At 41.1% G+C, this 24,318-nt stretch overlaps 2 protein-coding genes and 1 long non-coding RNA gene across 4 annotated transcripts; all 3 read left to right on the top strand.

The window, feature by feature from the left end:
- The first annotated feature begins 2,281 nt into the window (after positions 1–2,281).
- LOC144077858 (uncharacterized) lies at positions 2,282–4,977 on the top strand. 2 transcript variants are annotated; one of them, XM_077605921.1, is made up of 5 exons: positions 2,282–2,363; positions 2,431–2,457; positions 3,221–3,493; positions 3,567–3,878; positions 4,797–4,977. In XM_077605921.1, exons 1-5 carry the CDS (start codon positions 2,303–2,305, stop codon positions 4,943–4,945), a joined length of 822 nt encoding a protein of 273 aa, XP_077462047.1. In that variant the 5' UTR covers positions 2,282–2,302; the 3' UTR covers positions 4,946–4,977. The 2 variants fall into 2 exon arrangements, with proteins under 2 accessions (XP_077462047.1, XP_077462048.1); XM_077605922.1 differs by having other exon boundaries at positions 2,283–2,363; positions 2,431–2,454.
- An 8-nt stretch (positions 4,978–4,985) lies between these two features.
- LOC144077857 (uncharacterized) lies at positions 4,986–8,986 on the top strand. The gene is made up of 3 exons (XR_013301120.1): positions 4,986–5,013; positions 8,660–8,699; positions 8,804–8,986. It is a non-coding gene; the product is annotated as an uncharacterized LOC144077857 (long non-coding RNA).
- Positions 8,987–10,312: 1,326 nt separating this feature from the next.
- syngr2b (synaptogyrin 2b) lies at positions 10,313–22,466 on the top strand. The gene is made up of 4 exons (XM_077606256.1): positions 10,313–10,534; positions 19,081–19,318; positions 20,570–20,706; positions 21,607–22,466. Exons 1-4 carry the CDS (start codon positions 10,424–10,426, stop codon positions 21,847–21,849), a joined length of 729 nt encoding a protein of 242 aa, XP_077462382.1. The 5' UTR covers positions 10,313–10,423; the 3' UTR covers positions 21,850–22,466.
- The last annotated feature ends 1,852 nt before the right edge of the window (positions 22,467–24,318 follow it).

The following is a 24,318-nucleotide window of genomic DNA, read 5'->3' as shown; positions in this document are numbered from 1 at the left end:
TTTAGTCCATCTTTCAAAACCAGAGATTTCTCTTTCCATCTTCAAAGAGGGAACAAGTTACCGTGGTAACGTGAGCTGCTGGTCATCCAGAGGAACCGCTCCCGTTGACTTCTTTCTTTTGATGGATGATAAGGTGGTGGCTTCCGTTCTAGCTTCCGACTCTATCAGTGCTTGGTTCAAGGTCAATGTGGTTCCCGGGCTAGACATGGGTGTGGTCCGATGTTGCGTGAAAAGTGAAGTGCAGCAATTGATGAGTGAACCTTTGACACTGGAAGTGGGTATGAGCTAATTGTCTCTGTGGACCTATTATGTGTCGGTGTGTTTTAATCAACAATCCAATAATGGTTACCATTCTTCTCGGCTTGTCCAGTTCCAGTTGGAGGCAACATAAACGTTGAAGTTGAATATCTGTACAGCTCGGATGCCAAACTGTCTGGAGTCAGACTGACATGTCATGTCAGTCATGGGTCTTTTCCTTTATTTTCTTGGCTTCATAATGACTCCACCGTTCCTTATGAGACACAAATGAGCCTCCAAGATCAAAATATCTGGCATCAGTACAATCTGACAGACTGGAGACGTATTCTCATTCTGGCCAAGCTAAACCAGGAGGAGTCAGGCTATTACCGATGCAGAGTTAGGGACAGATACGAAGATTCCACGACCTGGCTGGAAAGTGGAGCTGTCCTTATCCAGGTCAAAGGTGAAAAGATTAAGCCAATAGTACACAGTTGAATATCCGCTCCTTGTAATTAAAGTTGATGTAGCAAGTCGGGGGATGTTTTTTCATTATGCATTTCATTTTTTAACCAGACTGGATAACTGACAACAACCCCCAAGAAAAAGTATCTCCAGTAGCATCAACAAGTAAAAAGCTCCTATTATTTAAAGGTTATAAATGCTGCTTTACAGTAGAGTATGTAGAAACGCAATGATTTTTATTTTATTTGTTTTTTTCTACCACGCAAGCAACTACGGAGTTCATCGCCATCATTTTCTGCTGCTTTTTCCTCATTACTTTGGCAGTCAGTAGCTACTGTGTGTACATGATGATTGGCAACAAAAAAGGTGAGTCTCTTAATGTACATGAGAGGGCATTGCCGTTGCAGATGAATTTTAATTTTTTCACAAATTTTACACAGCTCGTCGCCTCAGTTCAGCCTCACAGTAAGTAAAAATACTTTGCTAAATGTATTAGATTGGATTGGATTGGATTGGATTGGATAACTTTATTCATCCCGTATTCGGGAACTTTCATTGTCACAGTAGCAAGAGGGTGAGAATGCAAATACAGGAAAAGACATTTTACACATAAATAGATAGGTAATAAATAAATATATACATAAATTAATAAATTACTATATAAATAAATTAATTATATATAAATATATAAAATATATATATAGAAATATATTTTTAAAAATCCATTAAAAATACACTAAAAATGCATTAAAAATACATTAAAAAATACTTTTTTTAAAAAATACATTAGAAAAATACATTAAAAAATACATTAAAAATGACAGTTTGTTCGGGATTCTTCCTTTCAGCGCCACTCCTGATCGACTACCTTTTTCTGTACCCATCATCCAATTGGAGGCCAAACAGAGTGATAACTGCCTTACAGACTGAATTATGAACACTCAGGTAAAAAATATGTATGTCATCTTTTGTTTGGGAGTCTGACAATGTTATGACAATGTACTTAGAATGTTGCAGCAACAACATCAACAGAAGTCAATGTATTTAGAAGTCAGGTAAAATGTATTGATTGTGGCCGAAGAAAAATACATTATTAAATATGTAAACTGCCCAAATTTCAATAAAAATATTGTAGTTGAGTGAGCATCATGACATATTTTCCTTTTTCTGTTCTAGATTATGGAGATCCATGTATGAGTTCACCTTCCTTCAAACATATTCATCATTTAAATTCCTATTATAATTTTCTTTTTTGCTGTTTTTGTGATGTTATTGTATTTCCTCATTTTCACCTGAAGCAAGCTTTTAGCAATAAAAAAAGATCGAGCAACATTACTGTACATTGGAAATTTCAAATAAATTGTGAAGAAAATAAATACCATGTGCTTTTGTTTTTCCAAACCAACAAGCATATAAATGAATACTTTTTCACTGATAATTCTGCAGTAGGAATATGAAGAATTAGTTCGTACTGCGCTATTCTGTGACCGAGGGGTGGGATTTGGGAGGAGCATGTATGCTATCAGTTATTTGCACGTGTGTGTGTGTGTGTGTGTTTGTGTGTTTTTCTGAAAATTTATGCTCACACAAAGCATGAACAATGTTTTCCTCATCTTATTCTCCAAGAATGTTTCCATATTTTCTTGTGGAAATTCTTCTGGGTTAGAATAATTTCACGCGCACTGCAGTTACAAATGGACGCATTTAAACTGTTCTTTTTCTCCTTAGGGTCAATCTACTGCAGCAGAGAAGGTCGTAAGTGAACGCTTCATCACAAAAGTGGTTCTGTTTATTTAATTTTAGTAGATCGGGTGATCAGAATTTCGAATTTACACTTGTTAACAAAAATATATCAACATATATCAATCTTAAATCCAGTCCACATTTTGCTGCATTTTCATCTTTAACAGTAGATAAAACCAGTCATATAAATTGTGCCTCTATTATTTCTAATTATTGTATAACATTTAAGTTTTTTTTACATAAAGTAATTTATCAGTATATGCGGTGATGGAGTGGCCTCACAGTTCTGGGGTCGAGGGTTTGATCCAAGGTCTCCCTGGGCTTGCGTGGGTTTTCTCCGGGTACTTATGTTTCCAGGTCAGGCTGGTAGAATTGCCCCTAGGTATGAGTGTGAGCGTGAATGGTTGTCCGTCTCCTTGTGCCCTGCGATTGGCTGGGGTGTCCCCCGCCTGGTGACCGTATTTAATTTATTCCAACTGAACATGCAAACTCCACACAAGTGGACCGACCTGGATTTGAACCCAGGTCCCCCACTGTGAGGCTGACACGCTAACCGCTCAGCCGCCTTCTAGGACTCTTAATGAGGATATTTTAAATAGATGAACTCCTGACATTAAAGAAAATCCTAGTTCTAACAGGCAATTCGATTTTTTTTTTACATTTCACAAAAAAAAATGCATGCAACCTGTCTTATCTTTCAAACTTAACCTTAGACTTTTTTAATGTAACGCTGTCATTTTCTTGAAATAAAATGCCTGTATTCTCATTCACACAGATGCCATATCAATCCCTGAAATTTCCTTTAGTGTGCTGAAGGAGGATTCTGTGAACTATTTTGCTCTCGTCACATGCCAGTCAGCAAGAGGGACGTTGCCTATCACCTTTTCCCTCTACAACAGCACAGAATTGGCTTTCAATAGGACTGTTTATGAAAGAAAAGCTACCTTCAAGATCCCTTTTGTTCTCGACCAATACTTGGGACGGCTCCAGTGCCAAGCCGATGATGGTGATCAAGTCGTATACAGTCAGTGGCTGCCTTTAGAAGTTGGTAAGTTTCTTTAACAAGGTTTATTTTTCAACACGTCAAGATGAATGCTCACCTGTTTGTCTATTATTACCAGTAAGTGTTGGTGGGCCAGTGGTCATGCACTATGATTATGACATTGGAGAAAACTATGCTGTAGTTGCCCTGACGTTCTACTGCAAGACGACAAAAGGATCTTTTCCACGGTACCGGTGGTTCCTAAATAAAACTCTTCTCCAAAATCGAGGAAGTTTTTACTACACAGTCAGCAACAATCAGCAATTAGACCAGTCCATCCTCCTCATCTCAGTCGGGAGGAGCAGTATGGGAACGTACCACTGCGAAGTGTCTGACATGTTTGACAATGCCACCGTCATCAGCAGCAAAAAGACGTATATAGACCCAAATGGTAATGTCATTTTAGTGGTACTCGGTCGTTTGGTCGCCGGTCTTTTGGTCACCCGGAAGGTTATTGATAATTACCATTTAAATAATTGCTCAAATTCCCTAAATACAAACTGTGAATTATTATTTAGTCATACTTAATGCCCTATTGATTATTAGGCTAAAGAATAACTCCAAATTTCCCGTACTTGTATTGTTTTTTGTTGGAGCACTTGTTAAGACCCTGACTGACGTACCTTCCTAAGGGGACAACTCATGTACATACAAACTCTTATACACTCACACATCCGCTCAGTGAAACTGCTCAGGGCCATTGTTGGCTTTTATTGATGCGTAGACCGTGTTGTTTTACCTTGTTTGGTCGCTGGTCTTTTGGTCGCCGGTCTTTTGGTCACCCGGAAGGTTATTGATAATTACCATTTAAATAATTGCTCAAATTCCCTAAATACAAACTGTGAATTATTATTTAGTCATACTTAATGCCCTATTGATTATTAGGCTAAAGAATAACTCAAAATTTCCCGTACTTGTATTGTTTTTTGTTGGAGCACTTGTTAAGACCCTGACTGACGTACCTTCCTAAGGGGACAACTCATGTACATACAAACTCTTATACACTCACACATCCACTCAGTGAAACTGCTCAGGGCCATTGTTGGCTTTTATTGATGCGTAGACCGTGTTGTTTTACCTTGTTTGGTCGCTGGTCTTTTGGTCCCCGGTCTTTTGGTCGCCCGTTGTTTGGGTCCGGGCGACCAAAAGACCGCGACCAAAAGACCGGCGACCAAAAGACGGCGACCAAAAGACGGCGACCAAAAGACGGCGACCAAAAGACCGGTGACCAAACGACCGCACACGCATTTTAGTACTGTTTCTATTTGGATTGATTAGGGATTGATCTTGGGTCTTCTTGTCATCACAGTGCTTAATCGTCTCCCAGTTTTGGTGGTGGCAGTTGTGTTTGGATGTTTCACTTTTTTGGTTGTCCTGGTCTTTGCCTGTTGTTGCGTCGGAGTGTTCAGTAAGTTCGCCGTCAGTCGCAGATGTGTGTTTGAATGTATTCAGGTTTAGCTATTTTGAAAACAGAGTCATGATGTTATTTCTTTTTTAGGCGGAACAAAGAAAGGAGGAACGTTTATGTGAGTTTTTTTCCTGAACAAATTGTCATTCAATATAACTTATTTTTATATAAAACATTTGTAACCAAAAGGACTTGAAGAGCTCTGAATTTGGTAGAAATATAATTTATCATTGCAGCGGATTTATTAAAAACCTTACACTGTCATGCAGCACTAAAAATTGTGTATGTATATATATATATATATATATATATATATGTATGTGTATATATATATATATATATATATATATATATATATATATATATATATGTATGTGTATATATATATGTATGTATATATATATATGTATGGATTGGATTGGATTGGATAACTTTATTCATCCCGTATTCGGGAAATTTCGTTGTTCCAGTGGCAAGAGGGTGAGGATGCAGGAATAGGAAAGGCATTTTAGACATAAATAGATAGGTAATAGATAGGTAATAAGTAGGTCAAGAAATAAATACATGAATAAATATATAATTAAATAAGCGTGTTGCTTAGGACATATATACATACATACATACACATAAATGTACATGCATGCATACGGTAGGTCTTAACACACAGCCATTTTTTTGTTAAAGAGCCTGACAGCTGATAGGATGAAGGATCTGCGGAAGCGCTCCTTCCTGCAATGAGGGTGCCGCAGTCTATTGGTAAAGGAGCTTCGGAGGGACTCCACAGACTCATGCAGGGGGTGGGAGGTGCTGTCCATGATGGACATCATCCTGGTCAGCATCCTCCGCTCTCCCACTTCCTCCACAGAGTCCAAAGGACAGCCCAGAACAGAGCTGGCCCTCCTGACCAGCTTATTCAGCCTGTTCCTGTCCCTCTCCGTGCTCCCGCATCCCCAACAAAGCACTGCATAAAACACTGCAGAGGCCACCACAGTGTCGAAGAAAGTCCTCAGCAGTGTCCTGCACACTCCAAAGGACCGTAGACTCCTCAGTAGGTAGAGGCGGCTCTGGCCCCTTTTGTACAGGGCATCTGTGTTTGTGGACCAGTCTAGTTTGTTGTTGAGGTGAACACCCAGGTACTTAAAATTCTCCACGATTTCAATGTCTGTACCCTGGATGTTCACCTGAGTGGTCTGTTGAGGATTCCTCCGAAAATCGATGACCATTTCCTTTGTCTTACTGGTGTTGATGTAGAGGTGGTTTTGCCTACACAAGTCAACAAAGGCTGTGATGACTCCCCTGTACTCCAGGTCGTTCCCGTCCGTCACTCGTCCAACAATAGCGGTGTCGTCAGAGAACTTCTGGAGGTGGCAGGTGTCTGTATTATGTTTAAAGTCCGATGTGTAGAGGGAGAAGAGGAGTGGAGAGAGCACTGTGCCTTGTGGGGCCCCCGTGCTGCAAGCTACCACATCAGACGTACAGTCCTGGAGTCTCACATATTGTGGTCTGTCAGTGAGGAAGTCGATGATCCATGCGGCTAGGTGGTTCCTTACTCATATATATATATATATATATATATATATATATATATATATATATATATATATATATATATATCCTCAACAGACCACTCAGGTGAACATCCAGGGTACAGACATTGAAATCGTGGAGAATTTTAAGTACCTGGGTGTTCACCTCAACAACAAACTAGACTGGTCCACAAACACAGATGCCCTGTACAAAAGGGGCCAGAGCCGCCTCTACCTACTGAGGAGTCTACGGTCCTTTGGAGTGTGCAGGACACTGCTGAGGACTTTCTACGACACTGTGGTGGCCTCTGCAGTGTTTTATGCAGTGCTTTGTTGGGGATGCGGGAGCACGGAGAGGGACAGGAACAGGCTGAATAAGCTGGTCAGGAGGGCCAGCTCTGTTCTGGGCTGTCCTTTGGACTCTGTGGAGGAAGTGGGAGAGCGGAGGATGCTGACCAGGATGATGTCCATCATGGACAGCACCTCCCACCCCCTGCATGAGTCTGTGGAGTCCCTCCGAAGCTCCTTTAGCAATAGACTGCGGCACCCTCATTGCAGGAAGGAGCGCTTCCGCAGATCCTTCCTCCCATCAGCTGTCAGGCTCTTTAACAAAAAAATGGCTGTGTGTTAAGACCTACCGTATGCATGCATGTACATTTATGTGTATGTATGTATGTATATATGTCCTAAGCAACACGCTTATTTAATTATATATTTATTCATGTATTTATTTCTTGACCTACTTATTACCTATCTATTACCTATCTATTTATGTCTAAAATGCCCCTCTGCAGTTCGCCTATCGTCCAGGCATTGGTGTGGAAGATGCTACCACCTACCTAATGCACAGGTCCCTTTCACACCTGGAGAACGCGGGAAGCACGCTGAGAATGATGTTTTTTGACCTCTCCAGTGCCTTCAACACCATTCAGCCGGTTCTACTGAGAGGGAAACTGGAAGAGGCTGGAGTAAGGAACCACCTAGCCGCATGGATCATCGACTTCCTCACTGACAGACCACAATATGTGACACTCCAGGACTGTACGTCTGATGTGGTAGCTTGCAGCACGGGGGCCCCACAAGGCACAGTGCTCTCTCCACTCCTCTTCTCCCTCTACACATCGGACTTTAAACATAATACGGACACCTGCCACCTCCAGAAGTTCTCTGACGACACCGCTATTGTTGGACGAGTGACGGACGGGAACGACCTGGAGTACAAGGGAGTCATCACAGCCTTTGTTGACTGGTGTAGGCAAACCCACCCCGGAGTCTGGCGGCAGGGAGTGGGCCAATGAACTGAATCAGTTCTTTAACAGATTCAGTCCTGCCCCCACTCCCCTGACCCCCCAGACCAGAAGCAACGCTCCCCCCTCGTTCTCCTCCTCCTCCTCTTCCTCCCCCTCTTCCACCGGTCTCTGCATTACTGTCGATCAGGTGATAAAACAGCTCAAGAAGATCGAGGCAAGGAAGGCTACCGGTCCAGACGGCCTCAGCTCCAGACTACTGAGAGAGTGTGCGGATCAGCTTGGTATAGTGATTCTGCATATTTTCAACCTCAGCCTCAGTCTGCAGAAGGTCCCCACCTTGTGGAAAACTTCCTGCGTGGTCCCAGTTCCTAAGACTGCGTACCCCATCCCAGACCTAAAAGCCCTCTTCTTCTTGTTCAGGAGGGCCCTTAGATCCCTGGTGACCCACGGCGTATTGTTGGAGAAACAACGGACCTTCTTGGAGGGTACAATGTTCTCAACACAGAAGTTAATATAATCTGTGATGCAGTGGGTCAAGCTGTCAATGTCATTACAATGTGAATTGCACCTACTTATTACCTATCTATTACCTATCTATTTATGTCTAAAATGCCTTTCCTATTCCTGCATCCTCACCCTCTTGCCACTGGAACAACGAAATTTCCCGAATACGGGATGAATAAAGTTATCCAATCCAATCCAATATATATTTCAGCAACATGTTTATTTATTTATATATTTATTCACGTATTTATTTATTAACTTACTTATTACCTATCTATTTATGTCTAAAATGCCTTTCCTATTTCTGCATCCTCACCCTCTTGCTACTGTGACAACGAAATTTCCCAAATACGGGATGAATAAAGTTATCCAATCCAATCCAATCCAAAAAATGCTAGCCAGCATTGGAGAGTTCAAATTTTGCTTTTTTTTGGAGGAGGCTGGGTGAAAATTGTTAAAATAATGGGTTTTTTTCACCTCACAGTGTGGAACAGAAGATGGAGGATGCATATGAGGATGAACTGGTTTGTCATATTTCTGGACCTTTGTCAACAAGGCTGATCATCATAGTAGGTATCAATAATGTCATTGCATACCCCTAAATCTCTCCTTGAATCTACTGTTGCAGCAAATGTGGGAGTGCCTCGAGGACTATAATGTGGTGAGTTTGGCAAGATGGGAAGAATTAGATTGAGTAAGATAAAATATTGCTGAAAGATTTCTTTTTAATTACACGGACTGCTGGAATCAACTGAATTTCTGTATTTGTTGATTGTAAAAAATGTGTGAGAAAATAAACGGATTAAAAATGTCTCCTTAATCAAATTGTAGATGTGGAAGAAATGCACAACACCACAATACGTGTAGAGTGCAACTTGTTCATAAATAAACTATGAAAACACTATATAAAAGAGGTTGGGCATTATTAATTGAAGTCTCTATCAACTGTTGTGACCTTAAATGAAGATCAGATCACATTTATGGCCAATTTATCCTGAAATCAAGGTAAAGTATTTCTAAATAGTTAATCTTTTTACTGAAAATGTCGTGTAACTTACCAAAATAAAGCAAGTGGCCTCTTGACCTATAATACACGTGTTGTGTGTGAAGTAAAAGAGGCTTGTGCTTGAATCAGCTGATGAACCCTAAGGGAGAATTGCTAAGGTTGTTTAAAAAGGATGTGCACAACAACCAAAAGGATCCGGGTTTGAGTAGACACTTGGGCCTTTCTTGACAATGAAGCTAAAGAAGTTCAACCTGATTATAATGCAAATATTAAGTAATATGAGATCACATGACAAGATTTAATCTTTGTGAGGTCACAAGAGATTCAGAAAGCAAAATGAACTAGGTAAATAACATTTCCAGAACCTATGCAAAACTGGGGAGAACATGCAATCTCCCCACAGGAAAGTCCAGACCTCGAACCCTCGATCTCAGAACCGTGGAGCCGACGCATTCACCACGCCTCCACATCATTTTTTTTACAAAATATTTTTTTTAGGTATAAATCATTTGCTCATGATACTGGCCACCTCTAAAATTACAATCCTCAATTAAACAAATTGTGCCATTCTACCATTTTGATTAATATTGTTTGTAAATATTATATACACCACAAATCTTGGGCGGCCCAGTGGATGAGTGTTTAGTGTGTCGGCCTCACATTTCTGGAGTCCTGGGTTCAAATCCAGGTCGGTCCACCTGTGTGGAGTTAGCATGTTCTCCCTGGGCCTGCATGGGTTTCCTCTGGGTACTCCGGTTTCCTCCCACATTCTGAAAACATGCAAGGTAGGCTGTTTGGACAATCTAAATTACCCATAGGTATATCTCTATATATCTCTATATATCTCTATATATCTCTATATATCTCTATATGTCTCTATATGTCTCTATATGTCTCTATATGTCTCTATATGTCTCTATATATCTCTATATATCTCTCTATATATCTCTCTATATATCTCTATATATATATTCTTTTTTATTTATTTAAAAAAATCCCCAGAAAAAAATCACTGATGTAGTGAAGCCGCGAAAGTTGAAGCCGCGATATTCGAAGGATTGCTATGACGGCTGCGCTTGATTTAGGGATTTATCCGCGTGCGACCACTCCCCGCCCCCTTGGACTCCCCTCTCCGCCGTGTCAAATCAGGAGGCGGTATTTGCATGTCACACCGAAAGACTCGCGAGTCTCCACAAGACTGAGCAGAGCGAGTTAGTAGTTGGAAGGTCAAAGGAGAAACACATGGAGGCAACTGGTACTTCGATCGCGTACGGGATTGCGCTCGTAGGGGGAGGCTTTGACTTTAGGAAGTTTGTCCGAAAACCGCAAACCATTGTGCGGCTACTGAGCTGGGTAAGTGCCGCTTGGATGTGGAAGACTGTATGTAAACTTTGGAGATTGACGAACAGAAGCAGACGGCGTGCTTTTGAAACAGGTGTTGAGCTGCAACTCTCTCCTTGTTACTAACTCACTTTAGCGTGGACACAAACGCAAAACGGTGTTTTTGCAGGAGTCGTGTTACATGCAGCTGTCGGCTGACAACACCTTCAAAGTCGCCTGCTTTTAAATCCAACTTTAAAGAGCAACAAATCATTATAAACAGACAAAACCTTGCTTAATTTCAATGCTTGGTCGTTTACCACAATATACTGTCAATCTATTGAGGTACAAATACAAGACTGGTTGAAGTAGAACTACTAAAAGTAAAACTATCGAAATTGCATTTATACCGCAATCAATTCAAATGAACTCCTATTCTGGAAGATATTCTTCTATTTAACTATTTCTTCCCAGAATAAAAGAAATTGAGTACAACTGAAAGTACACTTATGCCTCTACTCACGAAAATAATTGGCTCCAGAACCTTTTTCGTAAATTGAAAATTTCGTAAGTAGAGGTGTACTTTGTACAGTAATGCCTTGAGTTACGACCTTAATGCGTTCCGGGACTGAGCTCGTATGTCGATTTACTCGTATCTCAAACTAACGTTTCCCATAGAAATTAACTTAATACAAATTAATTTGTTCCCGCCCTCTGAAAACCCCCCACCAAAAACAGGATGTTACAATGGAAAAAACATTTTTATCGGTTGTAATTCACCATCTACTAACAGAGTAACAAATAACTAGTGGTTATGATGTTAATACTAGGGAGAGAGGGAGAAATTTGCCGGATGCGCTCGTAACATAACAAACTTTTAATTTAACTTAAATGAACTTAGATTCCTACACACAAAGTTTTGATCTTACGTTACACAAAAGTTAAACCTTCTTGTGCAATAACGAAGGCAAAGAGGTTAATGTATTACACCGTGGCTTTCAAGGCGAACTTCCTGCTCCCCCATGCGTATTGGCCAGTCACGCATACACTACTCATGTTTTTCGATTATTTCGTGCTTAATATCGATTGTCATTATACGCCTTTTCTTCGCACTTCCCTTCATTGCACCGGCTTGCTTTGGACTCATTGTTTTTCCCTTAATTCTGCACCGTCTAACGCAAAAAACCCGCTGTGCCCAGTGTTCATAGAGATCTTTGCATGAGGGCGATGCGGCGAGAAAGACAGTGCGCTGAAATCATAAGCAGCCTCTCGCGTCTCGGCCACCTGGCTGTCTCGTATGCTCGTATCTCAAAATTTAACTCGTATCTCAAGGCAAGGCGGCACCGGTGGTGCCAGTGGTTAGCGCGTCGGCCTCACAGCTTTGGGACCCTGGGTTCAAATGCAGGTCAGTCCACCTGTGTGGAGTTTGCATGTCCCTGGGCCTGCGTGGGTTTCTTCCGGGTACTCCGGGTTCCTCCCACATTCCAAAAACATGGATGGTAGGCTGATTGCACACTCTACATTGCCCTTAGGTATGAGTGTGAGCATGAAGGATTGTCTGTCACCTTGTGCCCTGCGATCGGCTGGCCATCGATTCAGGGTGTCTCCTGCCTCTGAACCGGAGTCAGCTGGGATAGGCTCCAGCACCCCCGCAAACCTATTGAGGTGCTAGCATATTTCCATGGTAAATTTCACTTTTGCTAAAAAAATAAAAAAATAAATTAAATACAATTAACCTTGTTTAATTTTAGTGCTTGGTCATTTGCCTAAGGTTGTAAAAGTACCATCACTCAGTATATGTACAGATACAAGACTGGTTAAAGTAGAACTACTAAAAGTAAAAGTAAAACCATCGAAAGGTGCCAAAAAAAGAAAGCCAACTCAGCATTGGGTCGACTTTGATGCAACCCTGGTAAGAAATCCAGCATATGCTGGTTTTTGTATCAGCAAAACCAGTGAGGTTCTGCTGTATTTGTTATGTTTTTGAACACTAAATCTATGAGGGTTCTGGTGGATTTGTTGTTTTTTGGTATTGGTCTTGCTATTTTACAAACCAACATTGATGGATTTCTTAATAGGAAACATTCCCATAACCCAAATGCATCATTAACCAAAGAGAGATGAAAACAAAACAAAAAAAATCAGATGTATACTTCAACAAGAAAATATCATATAATTCTCCCCGAATTGGGAAGTGGTAATATCTTAACTCTCTGAATGTTACTCCCGTTATTGATCATTCTTCAGTCATAATAAATTTCCATGATATCCCTGTTTTTTGCATGTTGGTGTCATTGTTTTACAAGTCCCAAGTCTGAAATCTTTACCCTAAACTCCAAACTCAAACAAATCCCAAGCCAAGTTTTAAGTCAAGACTGACAGGTTCCTAGTCAATTCGCATACTACACTTCAGGTTTCAAGTCCTTTTGAGAAATTTTAAAAACTAATTAAAAATAAAAAAAATCATTGAATTTAAACAGGCCATAAATGATTTTTTTAAATCTGCGTTTATTTATCAATGGATAAAAACAAGTACAATTGATCTTCATAAGAAATCTAGTGTCAAAATTGCATTCATACATCGATCCATACCAATGAACACATTCTGGAAGAATACTATTCTGTTTAACTATTTCTTCCCAGAATCAACAAATTTGATAAAGTACAACTGAAAGTAGTAAACAATGTACAGAAAGTGCTAGAAAATTTCCATGGCAGATTTCACTTTTTCTAAATAAAACAAAGACTACAAAGTCTATAGGTCCGTAAGCTCAGGCCCAAATGACAACATGAGTCATTTTTCTCCAAGTCTAAGTTGAGTCTTTAAACATCTTGTCAAGTTGAGTCTAAAGTCCTCCAATTCATATCTCAAGTCCGATTGGAGTCCAAGTCACATGACTCATGGCCAATCTTCTGTTGACTGCAATTCAATTCACTTCTCTCAAACTCTGTCATTTGTAGGCTGAGTACTGAGTAAAAAGTATGAATATCTGTTGTCGAGTGAGGTTTAAAGTATAAAGGTTGGCAGAAAAATACTCAAACTAAGTAACTTTAAGTACATTACAAAGATATATAGTATAGAATATGTATACCTTCTTTATTGCTTCCCAGTTAATTGTAAATGACTAGAACTGTTCAACAACTATCGAGTAAGAGAGCATATTTTGTATTAAAAAAAATCTCACTATAAAGAATTATCAAATCAAAAGCCTTTATTGTCCTTATACACAGCTGCGTATAACGAAATTGGTGGTGCTACTCCACAAAGTTAGTTTTCACAGTAAAAATTATTAAATAAGTCACAATAAACAAAACTATGTACACTAACATGATACATTTTTCCAGTTTTTTTATTGAAAGCCTACAAAATTTTGTCTTTTCAGTTGGTCACTGGATTGAAATGTTTAGGATTGCACCAAGATAATTGCTGATCTTTTAGCTGATAGGAGCAGGTAATTTTGCCATAAACAGTACAGAATTCATCGTGGTGTTTTGTTTGTAGTCACAACACTTCATAAATACAACAGAGAATAGTGTACTATGTAGATGATTACTATATAAACACTTTCAACCCTGTAACCCATTCTGTCCCTGTTCGGGACTGTCCACAAATGATTAATTCTGGATGGCATACAAGGCACAAATCACAATGGCAAATAAAGAGTTTTAGACCGCCTGGATGGAGAGCTCCAGATTTTGCTTGCTTGTTATTTATCTTCTAGGTAGAGACGCTAAATAAAATGGCTTCCACTATGTTATTCGTGCATATATCTGAATGAAATTTGGTAGGTACCGTATTATCACGACTATATGGCACATCACATTTTAAGCCGCAGTGTCAGTAACGAGTGCTATTTCTGTATTTGACACACACAAAGGACGCACCGTTTTTAAAGACGCAGCCAGGCAGGGCAAAACATACACCATCTTAAACATATGGACAGTCTAAAAACACGTTTTTAAAAAGGCAACAGACGCAAAACTGAGTTCGGTTGTACTTTATTTAGCCATTTTACAATGTACTCGCGTCATCATCACCCACAAATCCATCAAAGTCCTCATTTTCTGTGTCTGAATTGAACAATTGTCCAAATGAGTCATCGAAAACGCTGAGTTTTATACGTTCGTCCAGGCGGCCACAATCCATTCGCAAATAGTAGCTAGCGTAACTAGCCCGGCGCTGCCTGCCACCGTTCGTAAAGCTGTCTTGATGTCGATGTCCAGGCCACAATCCATTCGCAAATAGTAGCTAGCTAGTAGCTAGCGTAACTAGCCCGGCGCTGCCTGCCACCGTTCGTAAAGCTGTGTTGATGTCGATGTCCAGGCCACAATCCATTCGCAAATAGTAGCTAGCTAGTAGCTAGCGGCAAGAGTTCTTTTGTAAATCTAGCCGGAATGACGGCGAGCATCAAATTAGTGTGCTCTCCGTCATACTGGGTGTATTGACAAAAGAACTATATATCCCAGCAGTAACTTTTTCAACGGGTAAAATAGTTGAGTCGGGGACTGCTTGCCGTAGTTGTGAGAGCTGTAGAGGATGGTGTACCCTATCGACTGATTTATTTTATTTTATCGTGATAACAATTTTAGTATTGGTCCATATATAAAGCGCACTGGATTATGAGGTCCCCTGTCTATTTTGGAGGAAATTTAAGACTTTTAAGTGCGCCTTATAGTCGTGAAAATACGGTACTGTATTTTCTAGGACCGGCCCAGTGGATGAGTGGTTAGCACATCGGGTTCCTGGGTCCAAATCCATGTTGGTACCCCTGTGTGGAGTTTGCATGTTCTCCCTGGGTCTGCGTGTGTTTCCTCCAGATACTTTCATAGTAGGCTGATTGGACAGTCTAAATTGCCCCTAGGTATGACTGTTTGTGTGCATGGTTGTCCGTCTCCTTGTTCAGCTGGGATAGGCTCCAGCACCCCCTGCGACCCTAATGAAGATAAAGCGGTTCAGAAAATTAATGAATGAATAAATATATAGGTATTGATGTGCATTCATTGATTGTGATTCATTTATTTATTTTTGTCTCATTGCTCATTAATTAAATGCGGACATATTGTTACATGCAGGTGCTGAGTTAGTCAGCTCTTCGGGTGTGCTAATCATTTCTCTAGGTCAGGGGTGGGCAAACTGGTTCTCGAGGGCCGAGAGTTTTTGTTCCAACCGATCCAGCACAGACACTTTGACCAATGGGATTTCTGCAGAAAACAAGAAGCACCTGAATGCAATCCACTGATTGCGACCAAAAGACCGGCGACCAATTGACCGTGTACCCTGTTTTCCATGTCTCCCTCCACCAACACACCTGAATCAAATAATCTGGATCAGTATCAAGCTTCTGGACAGCTTGCTGATGAGTTGATCATTTGATTCAGGTGTGGTAGAGGAAACATGTCCACCCTGACTGTAAAGGCTAACAGTGAATGTTTATGTAATAGTGCTGTTGACGGCCATAGCAGTCCAATTATTTAGAACTGGGAAAAATATAAATGGTTACATCATGCACCTGGGGTAGTGCTGGGAAGTGTCACCTGTTGCACATTTCTTTCTTTTTTTGCCTGTAGTTTTGGGACTTATTATAGAACTTCCCAAAGAACCACAGCATTGAAAAGTAAATAATTCACGCTGTCTGACGGATGTGAGGAAGCACCTTGTACGATTCATGTTGAAACTATTCAGAGCGCTTTCATTTCCACGCCAACTATCCTCAGCTGGATCTCTGTAGTGAATTTCTCAGACTCGTGTGACAAAGTTAAAAACTGCTCTCTGATGAGTGAGGACAGAATGTGCTTGAACTTGTGTGTCTATTTGTGTGCATGGGCATACAATCCAGGCGATTGTGTGCTCCTTGTAAACAGAAGCTTTATTTCAGGTAAGGTGATACTTCTGCCTTCCAAATCCAAAAAGCATTCCAGTTAACTACAAAAACTGCAACTAGGAGTCTGTGAGCCATGCTATTAGCGGACTTGTTTCTGTAAAAACCTGTCGTTCTTCCTTTAATAAGTCTCAGTTTCGCTCAATATTATGGAATAGTCATCATTTGAGACCTGCCTGTTTTAACATAATCCCAGCCAGCAGCATTTTTTTGTCTGTATCTTTTGTCTCTTTCTCCCCCCTGAGTCCAAAAGCCCCTCTATTTCCTCTTCACGGACCTCATTATGAGTGTTATTAGGGAACTGCTGGTTTCTCTGTAGTCACAAGGTTTGCAGCAACACAGAGCTAGGTCACATGATTTGATTGTTGGCGAGTGTGGATGGCTGCAGGAACTATACTGGAGTTAATCGCTATTTTGTTTAGCTGTTCTTCTTAACCCTATCCCTGTACATTACGAGACTGTAGAATGAAAATATTCTCTAATAATGTAAACACAATACTAGAGCCTTGAATGTCATTTAAAATTTTAAACTACAGTAATGCCTTGAGATACAAGGTTAATGTGTTGCGGGACCGAGCTCGTATGTCAATTCACTCGTATGTCAAATCAATTTTTCCATTATAAAATAACTCAATTCAAATGAATCCGTTCCCACCCTCTGAGAAAAACACCTAAAAATGGGACAATACAATGGAAAAACATGTTTTTAATTGTTCTAATTCACCATCTACGCTCACAGTAACCAATAGTGGTTATAATCTGCAATAAAATGTGACATTATTATGTACAGTATTGTACAGTCTTCCCTCTATTTCCGCGAATTCATTTCTTCACGATTTTTTTCTGCTATTATTAATTTTTTTTTGAAGTTCATAAAAATGTGAAAATCCACACTGAAACTCCTAAGCGGAAGCCACTCCCCTGTCTTCCTGGCACTAGGACTCAGCACTGGAAAAAAGCAAGCTCTGAGTTCATTTTCATGATCTGGTTTTTAACCGTTGCTGTGAGATGAGCACGCATGGAGTCGCAAATCAAAACAGACGGCGAGCCGTGAAAAAATCCATCTGGTCGCTTGACATATACGTCACGAGCGCCGCCGAGGCTGGTTACGTGACGTATACTCAGAGCTTGCCGTCATTCCCGGAGGCTTGACCAAAGAATTACAGCCGCTGGACATCGGCATCAACCGGGCTTTCAAATCAAAGTTACGAGCGGCGTGGGAGCAGTGGATGATCGCTGGCGAACACAGCTTCACGAAAAGTGGCAGGCAGCGCCGGGCTTCTTACGCTACGATTTGTCAATGGATCGTTGCCGCCTGGGCGAACGTGTCTGCTTGCACGGTTGTTCGAGCTTTTGCCAAAGACGGCATAATTTCAAAGGAGCCACATGGAAATTACGGTGACTGAGAACGAAGAGAGGGGTGACCCGGCTATTTGGAAGGCTCGTTCGGGCAATTGTTTAATTCTGACACAGAAGATGAGGAGTTTGAGGGATTTGAAGGTGATGATGACTTGAGTAAATTGTAAAATGTCCAAATAAAGCACTACCGAACTCAGTTTTGCTTCCGTTGCCTTTTTAAAGCGTGTTTTTAGCGTGTGGGTGTAGCGCCCAAGAACTATATTTCCCAGCAGTCACTGCGCACCGGAACCCGGAAATAAGTTGCTTCCGGTAGCCAGCGCTATTGCGTTTCGATGTTAATCCATATATAATATATAATATATATGCATCTAATGAAATGGTGCGTGCTTTGTGTGTCTAAAATACAGAAATGGCACTCGTTACTGACACTGCGGCGTAAAAAACGATGCGCCAAATAGGCGTGAAAATACGGTAGTTATAATAGGGCTCACCCTACTTCGCGATTTTTCGATTATCGCGGCCATGTTTGGTCTACAATAACTGCGGTATTCGAGGGATTACTGTTCTTACATTTGAGACAGATGGTAGCGGCCAACGGCGGTGTGTGCGGCGGCGGAGGAGTGAGACTTGACGGCAACACGCTCGGTTCGCTTCACTTTTGTGACACTACGTAACATAACATAAACTTTAAATTTAACTTAAATGAATTTAGATTACTAGACACACACACTTCCAACAGTTTTAATCTTCCGTTGGCGAGCCAGCTCAGTCACGAGTACACCACTCATGTTTTTCTATTATTCCATGCTTAATATTGATTGTCATCATACGCTTTTTCTTCTCACTACCCTTCATTGCATAGGCTTGCTTTGGATACATTGTTTTTTCACTTAATTCTGCACAGATTAACGAAAAAAACACGTAAAAAAATGCAAACTGTACGGCCGATTCTCGGAGATATCTTTTACGCAATAGAGATGCGTCGGGTAAGACAGAGCGATAGTGTTCTCGTAAGCAGGCTCTCGCATACTTGGCCACCTGCTGACTGCATCGGGAGCCGTCTCGGATGCTCGTATCTCAAATTTGTCTCGTATCTCAGGGCAAAAATTTCCTCCGAATTTTCCTCGTATCTCAAATCTCTGGTATGTTGGGACACTCGTATGTCAAGGCATTTAGTTGGAAAATATGAGAATTTAAAGTAATTTGGTAAGAATTACAAACAAGCACCCTAACATATATTATACAGTTTTGTCTTATTTGGTTGTTAAAAAACGAAACTATTTTTCATCTGTGTGTGTGTATGTGTTGGCTAATTTGCCTTGTTTCTTTTTGTCATTGTAGCTTTTTTCCATCGTGGTTTTTGCCTGCATCACCACAGAAGGATATATCAACTCCGTCTTCAGTGCTGAGCCAAAGTGCATCTTCAACCAAAATGACTCGGCATGTCATTACGCTGTTGGAATTGGCGTGATTGCCTTCCTTGCCTGTCTGGGCTTTTTACTTTTAGATGTTTACATACCTTTTATGGGCAATGCACAGCAAAGGAAATATGTTGTGATGGCAGACCTCGGATTCTCTGGTGAGAATTCCACTTTTATACTGGCTTTTATTCATATGCCACTGTTTGGCCTGTAGTTCACCTTATTAAACCATTTAGAGTATTTCATTCATTGGCCACCACTTACGATGCTAGACCTCACATTCATATTGACTGGGAGGGTTGGCAGCGATTACCATTCGCTGTCAGCACTCCCGGTTAAAATCCATGGGATGCCATAAATGACACTGAAAGATTAGCATTTTTTTTAAATTGTGTTACTTACTGTGTTTCTTGTTTTAATCAACATTTGATTAATTTAAAGTTTCATGTATTAATGAAAGGGCAGCCCGGTGAACGAGCTGTTAGAGCGTCGGTCTCACAGTTCTGGGATCGACGGTTCGATCCCAGGTCGGTCCTCATTGTCTGGAGTTTGCATGTTCTCCCTGGGCTTGTGTGTTTTTTCTCCGGGTACTCCGGTTTCCTTCCACATCCCAAGGATGGGTGAGCACACTAAATTGGTAGTATGAGGTAGCTAGATAGTAGAAGTGTGAGCCTGAATGTGTGCCCTGCGATTGGTTGGCCACCGATTCAGGGTGTCCGTCACCGGGTGCTAATAGTTAGCAGGGATAGGCTCCAGCACCCCACACAACGCTTTGTAGGATAAGCGATTTTGAAAATTTAATATTAATGAAAAATATATCTGGTGGATGCCATATCTTTATACGGGTTATTTGTTTTCATCTTACCAAAAATAGTCTCTTGCCCAAAAAAGGCTTAATTCTATCAAATGTACAGACTTAAATTGTAACCGTCACATTTTGACTGACCTAAAATTACAGTATCGGGATATCCCAGGTGCTACATATCATGTATTTCTGCTGATTTTCCTAGTGCCAATAACTCCTGTCTCATACAGAGCGCCTTAGTGTTGCACAATGCGAGACAAGTCACTTACTGTTATCCTTGCATCACATAACCTATTGTTGTAATCAGTAGCAGATGATGCTGAGTGAGCTTGGTGAGGGCGAGGATGACATCACAGATTCTCTTGAAATTCATTGGCATGATGCTGTTTGTCAGACATTCCTTATGGAAACAAAGAACTGATGCTGCAAAAATTGTGATCATTGGAGAATTGCATTATGGAACACATCCTCCACTGTTACTCCACTCTTAGTTCATTTGGATATTTATTTCTACTTTTTTGGATGCCCTTACAGACCAGTGATATCATTGTGGAATATTCTTTTTTTTTTCCATACCATGACTGTGTATGTTTATTTTTATTAGGAGCGTGGACCTTTCTGTGGTTTGTGTGCTTCTGCTTGTTGGCCAGTCAGTGGAGCCGAACTCATGATGTCAGTGCAATCCCTCAGGACGCCGCACGTGCAACAGTGGCCTTTTCATTCTTCTCCATCGCTACCTGGGTGAGCTAGCCTGCCAAAGCACTCAACAATGAATCTTGTAGCACAGGTGTGTCAAACATGCGACCGGTGGGCTGGAAGTACCCCCTGATGTGTCCAATCCGGCCCACGGGGTTGTTCTGCCTGACGGGCACTTTGTAGCTCATTCATGCTACACAATGAAAAAAAAATGAATGCAACCAAAAACAGGATATCGGATTGGAAAATCATTTTAATTTGTTCTAATTCACCATCCATTAACAAAGTAACAAAGAACTAGCGGTTTAATAGTACTAAAATGTGTTTAATAGTATTATAATTAGACAGATTTCGCGGCGGGGAGAGAGGGGAGGGGACTTTTTGCACGGCAATGCGCTCGTAACATGACAAACTAATGTAAATGAATTTGGATTACGATGCAGACACACTCCAAAATAAATTTCATCTAACTTTACACTAAACTTAATTCTAATTTTGTTTTAAATGTGTATACCTTTCTTCTCCCGGGTTTGCTCTATTTGCCCTGCCTGACTTTCAGATCGAGGGTCGTTTGCATTTGTCTTCCCTTCAAAAATGATGCACACAAATGTCCTCACAATAAGATAACGCACGACCAATTGCCAACGAGAAGTAGTATATATACTCCTCTCGTATTAGCGATTGCTCCGCCATTTGCACTGACTAACGGGAAAAAAAACACTAAAACAAATGCAACGCTCCATCCAGTGCTCGTAGAGACATTACACGAGGGAGTTGCGACCGTGCCCGTGATGTTCTTATGAGCAGCCTCTCGCGTCCACTGTATGCTCGTATATCAGAATTTGTCTCGTATCTCAAGATAAATATTTGCCCAAAATTTTACTCTCATCTCAAATTGCTCGTATGTCGAGGTATTACTGTACTTAGTTGTATGTTATTATGCAGGCAATCCTAACCTACTTTGCCTGGAGTCGTTTTCGGAGCGGCACTGATGACGTCGGAGTCCCAACCTACACCGAGCAGCCTGCAGACCAACACGAGCCATACCCGCCGACCTACGCCCCCGCCCCTTATACACCTACGCCATACACCCCCACCACCTATCCCGCTCTAGCCGACTTAAGCCAGCAACCTGCTTTCACCCCAAACCTGCAGCCGACACCCGGCTATCAGCCACCCAATTATTGACACGAAAAGCTCTGTTATGGCCACAGCAGGGCTGCTGCTTCTTTGCTAGCAGCGGATCCAGCAAGTCAGCGCCGCGTCTCCGTTGGCGATGAGGCTTATCGTGGTTATCGCACTTCTCTAATTGTTCAACTGGAGAAGTGGAAGAACTGCATGCAAGTTAATAGAAGGGGGACACTGCGGATTTCCGCAAAGGGTCGAGGCTCTCTGGTCTGTGATCAGATCTTGACATCGGACTGAGAGCTGACATTGTAAGTGATCTTTGGATCCACTGACCTATATGGTATGACACAACATTTACCTCAAGCAGGCTGTTTGGCAAATGCAACGTTAGGATAATTGTGACACTGTCAATTACAGTTGATGAGATCGGCGCCATTAATTTCATTTTAATTTTTTTGGTAGACGTTCCCTTTTTATTTGATCTATTCCACAACTAATTTTCATCATAAATTTGTCACCATTACCTGTAAATAACTACCACTTAAAGGAAAGGACAACACCTCTGTTGTGCACATATCAGTGGAAAGGATCCTATTTAATAAATTGAAGAAAAAAAAAACTTATTCTTTCTGATATGCATTCATGAGAAAAATTATAAATAAATGTTGTATCCTTTGTTTTCCTCAGTTATTTTTCGTTTTTCACCTTGGGCTCTATGGCCCATCACACAGTCTGCTGGTTTGTTTACAACAGGCACCTGCAGAGCTGCTAACCTCCGTTGACCTCATTTCAGGAGTTTATCCGGAGTGAATGCGATTCACGCAAAATCGATATGCGCGGAAGTCGCACAAGACAAATCATTCGTCAGAACTTGTAACTCAGATGATTCACAATGCATTCGTTGCCGAATTCTTCCGGTTTACAGTGCAGTTGAATCAAGATGGCAGAATCCGTAACAATGGTGTGAATTTTGAGGCATTTAAATTGGAAATTTGGTGCTTTTCTGAAATGGTTGCTTAAAAAAATGGTGACAATTTTTGGGGGATTTCTGGAGTTTAGGGAGGTTGTCCGGAGTCCCGGAGTTTGCGTTGCATTTCCGGGTAAACTCCTCAAATTCCAGAGTAGTTGGCAGCTCTGCACCTGCATAGCCATCCCACCCTGCTGATAGGAACGTGACGTGTGTCGCACACTGACATAAATCAGCATTGACAGAAATGTTGAACTTTAATTATTATTATCCAAATTTTTACAATATTGGAAAACATTAAGAATGTGTTAGACGTAAAGTTTTAGCTTCTGACTCCAATTCCTAAATCAGTCTTATCCCGTCTAACAATTTTTGCGTATTCAGCATCGGAGGAAAGAGACCAGGGTTGAGCGGGTTAATCCACAGATGATTTATTCCTAATAAATTGATCTATACAGAGCTCCGGGCCCCCCTCCCAAATATAAACCAGCTGAGCGTCTCTGTGCACAGTGGAGGATGAGAAAAGACAACGCCCAAGCCCAAGTTTGCCCAGTTACAATAATACAAATATGAATATTCATTAGCTCAGGGGTCCCCAAACTTTTTCCTGTGATGGCCACATAACTTTTCCCTTCTCTGATGGGCCGGTGTCAGTTTGTAACAGAAAAAGTGTGACGATCGTAGAGGAGCTTAAACAATTTATTGTTTTCCAGAAAGCCACACATAACCAAATAACCCTTTCCAGGTTCTTTACAGAAAAAAAGTCAGGAAACAAATAACACTATTAATGAAATGCATAACTAAATAACCCTCTCTGAGTTCTTCACAGAAAAAACAGGAAATAACACTATGAAATAAATGATACCTAAATAACTCTCGAACGGATGCCTGGTTCAGCTGAGCTTGGCGTACAAATGTATTCTGCTGAGATGGTAGTCTACTTTTTAGGTTTGAGAGTTTGTCTGCTCATATTTGGCCTTGCAAGCTATCGTACTTGTCTTTGTGATGGGATTCATAGTCGGCGAAGATTCTATTCTTTGAATACCGCCACCGTCTCTTGACAGATGAGACAAACAGCCTTTTCTTTGCATTGAACAAAAAAATAATCGTTTGTCCACTGCAGGTTAAATACCCTGCATTCTGAAACAATTTTTCTCTTACCTAACTTTTTCGCCATTATTCCGTTCTCTCTTTGACAGGGCCGGGCCTAGAATTTTTTTTCTGGAGGCCAAATAGGAAAAAAAATCTGATAGCATCTCTGGTATTGTTCAGAGGGCCGGGCCAAATGTGCTGATGGGCCGTAGTTTGGTGACCGCTGCATTAGCTGATTAACAATAAGAGGGTGACTGGGCCATGATTGTCTTGAAAGGTGCCATCCTTCTTGGGATTTTCCACTGTCCGTCCACTCGCCTCCGTAACTCTGCTGGCCTTGGAGCTGTCTGTAATCCGCAACTCTGCTGGCCTTGGAGCTCCAATCCTTATCACCTTGGCATTGTATGAAAGCGGTCTGTAATCAACCTCAAAAGAATCTCAGAGAGCCTTTCTTCATTGTACAAGCATTA

Source organism: Stigmatopora argus, chromosome 7, assembly GCF_051989625.1.
Source record: "Stigmatopora argus isolate UIUO_Sarg chromosome 7, RoL_Sarg_1.0, whole genome shotgun sequence".
NCBI lineage: Eukaryota > Metazoa > Chordata > Actinopteri > Syngnathiformes > Syngnathidae > Stigmatopora > Stigmatopora argus.
The sequence above is the reverse complement of the archived record's forward strand: the minus strand, read 5'-3'. Positions and strand labels throughout refer to the sequence as shown.

Excerpts from the sequence above, each read along its gene's own strand:
- syngr2b (XM_077606256.1), top strand. The coding sequence starts at position 10,424 with ATGGAGGCAACTGGTACTTCGATCGCGTACGGGATTGCGCTCGTAGGG. Across the intron at positions 10,535-19,080 it reads TTGTGCGGCTACTGAGCTGG|CTTTTTTCCATCGTGGTTTT; the intron begins GTAAGTGCCGCT and ends TTGTCATTGTAG. Across the intron at positions 20,707-21,606 it reads TCTTCTCCATCGCTACCTGG|GCAATCCTAACCTACTTTGC; the intron begins GTGAGCTAGCCT and ends GTTATTATGCAG.
- LOC144077858 (XM_077605921.1), top strand. The coding sequence starts at position 2,303 with ATGTTTTCCTCATCTTATTCTCCAAGAATGTTTCCATATTTTCTTGTG. Across the intron at positions 2,458-3,220 it reads CTACTGCAGCAGAGAAGGTC|ATGCCATATCAATCCCTGAA; the intron begins GTAAGTGAACGC and ends TCATTCACACAG. Across the intron at positions 3,494-3,566 it reads GTGGCTGCCTTTAGAAGTTG|TAAGTGTTGGTGGGCCAGTG; the intron begins GTAAGTTTCTTT and ends TATTATTACCAG.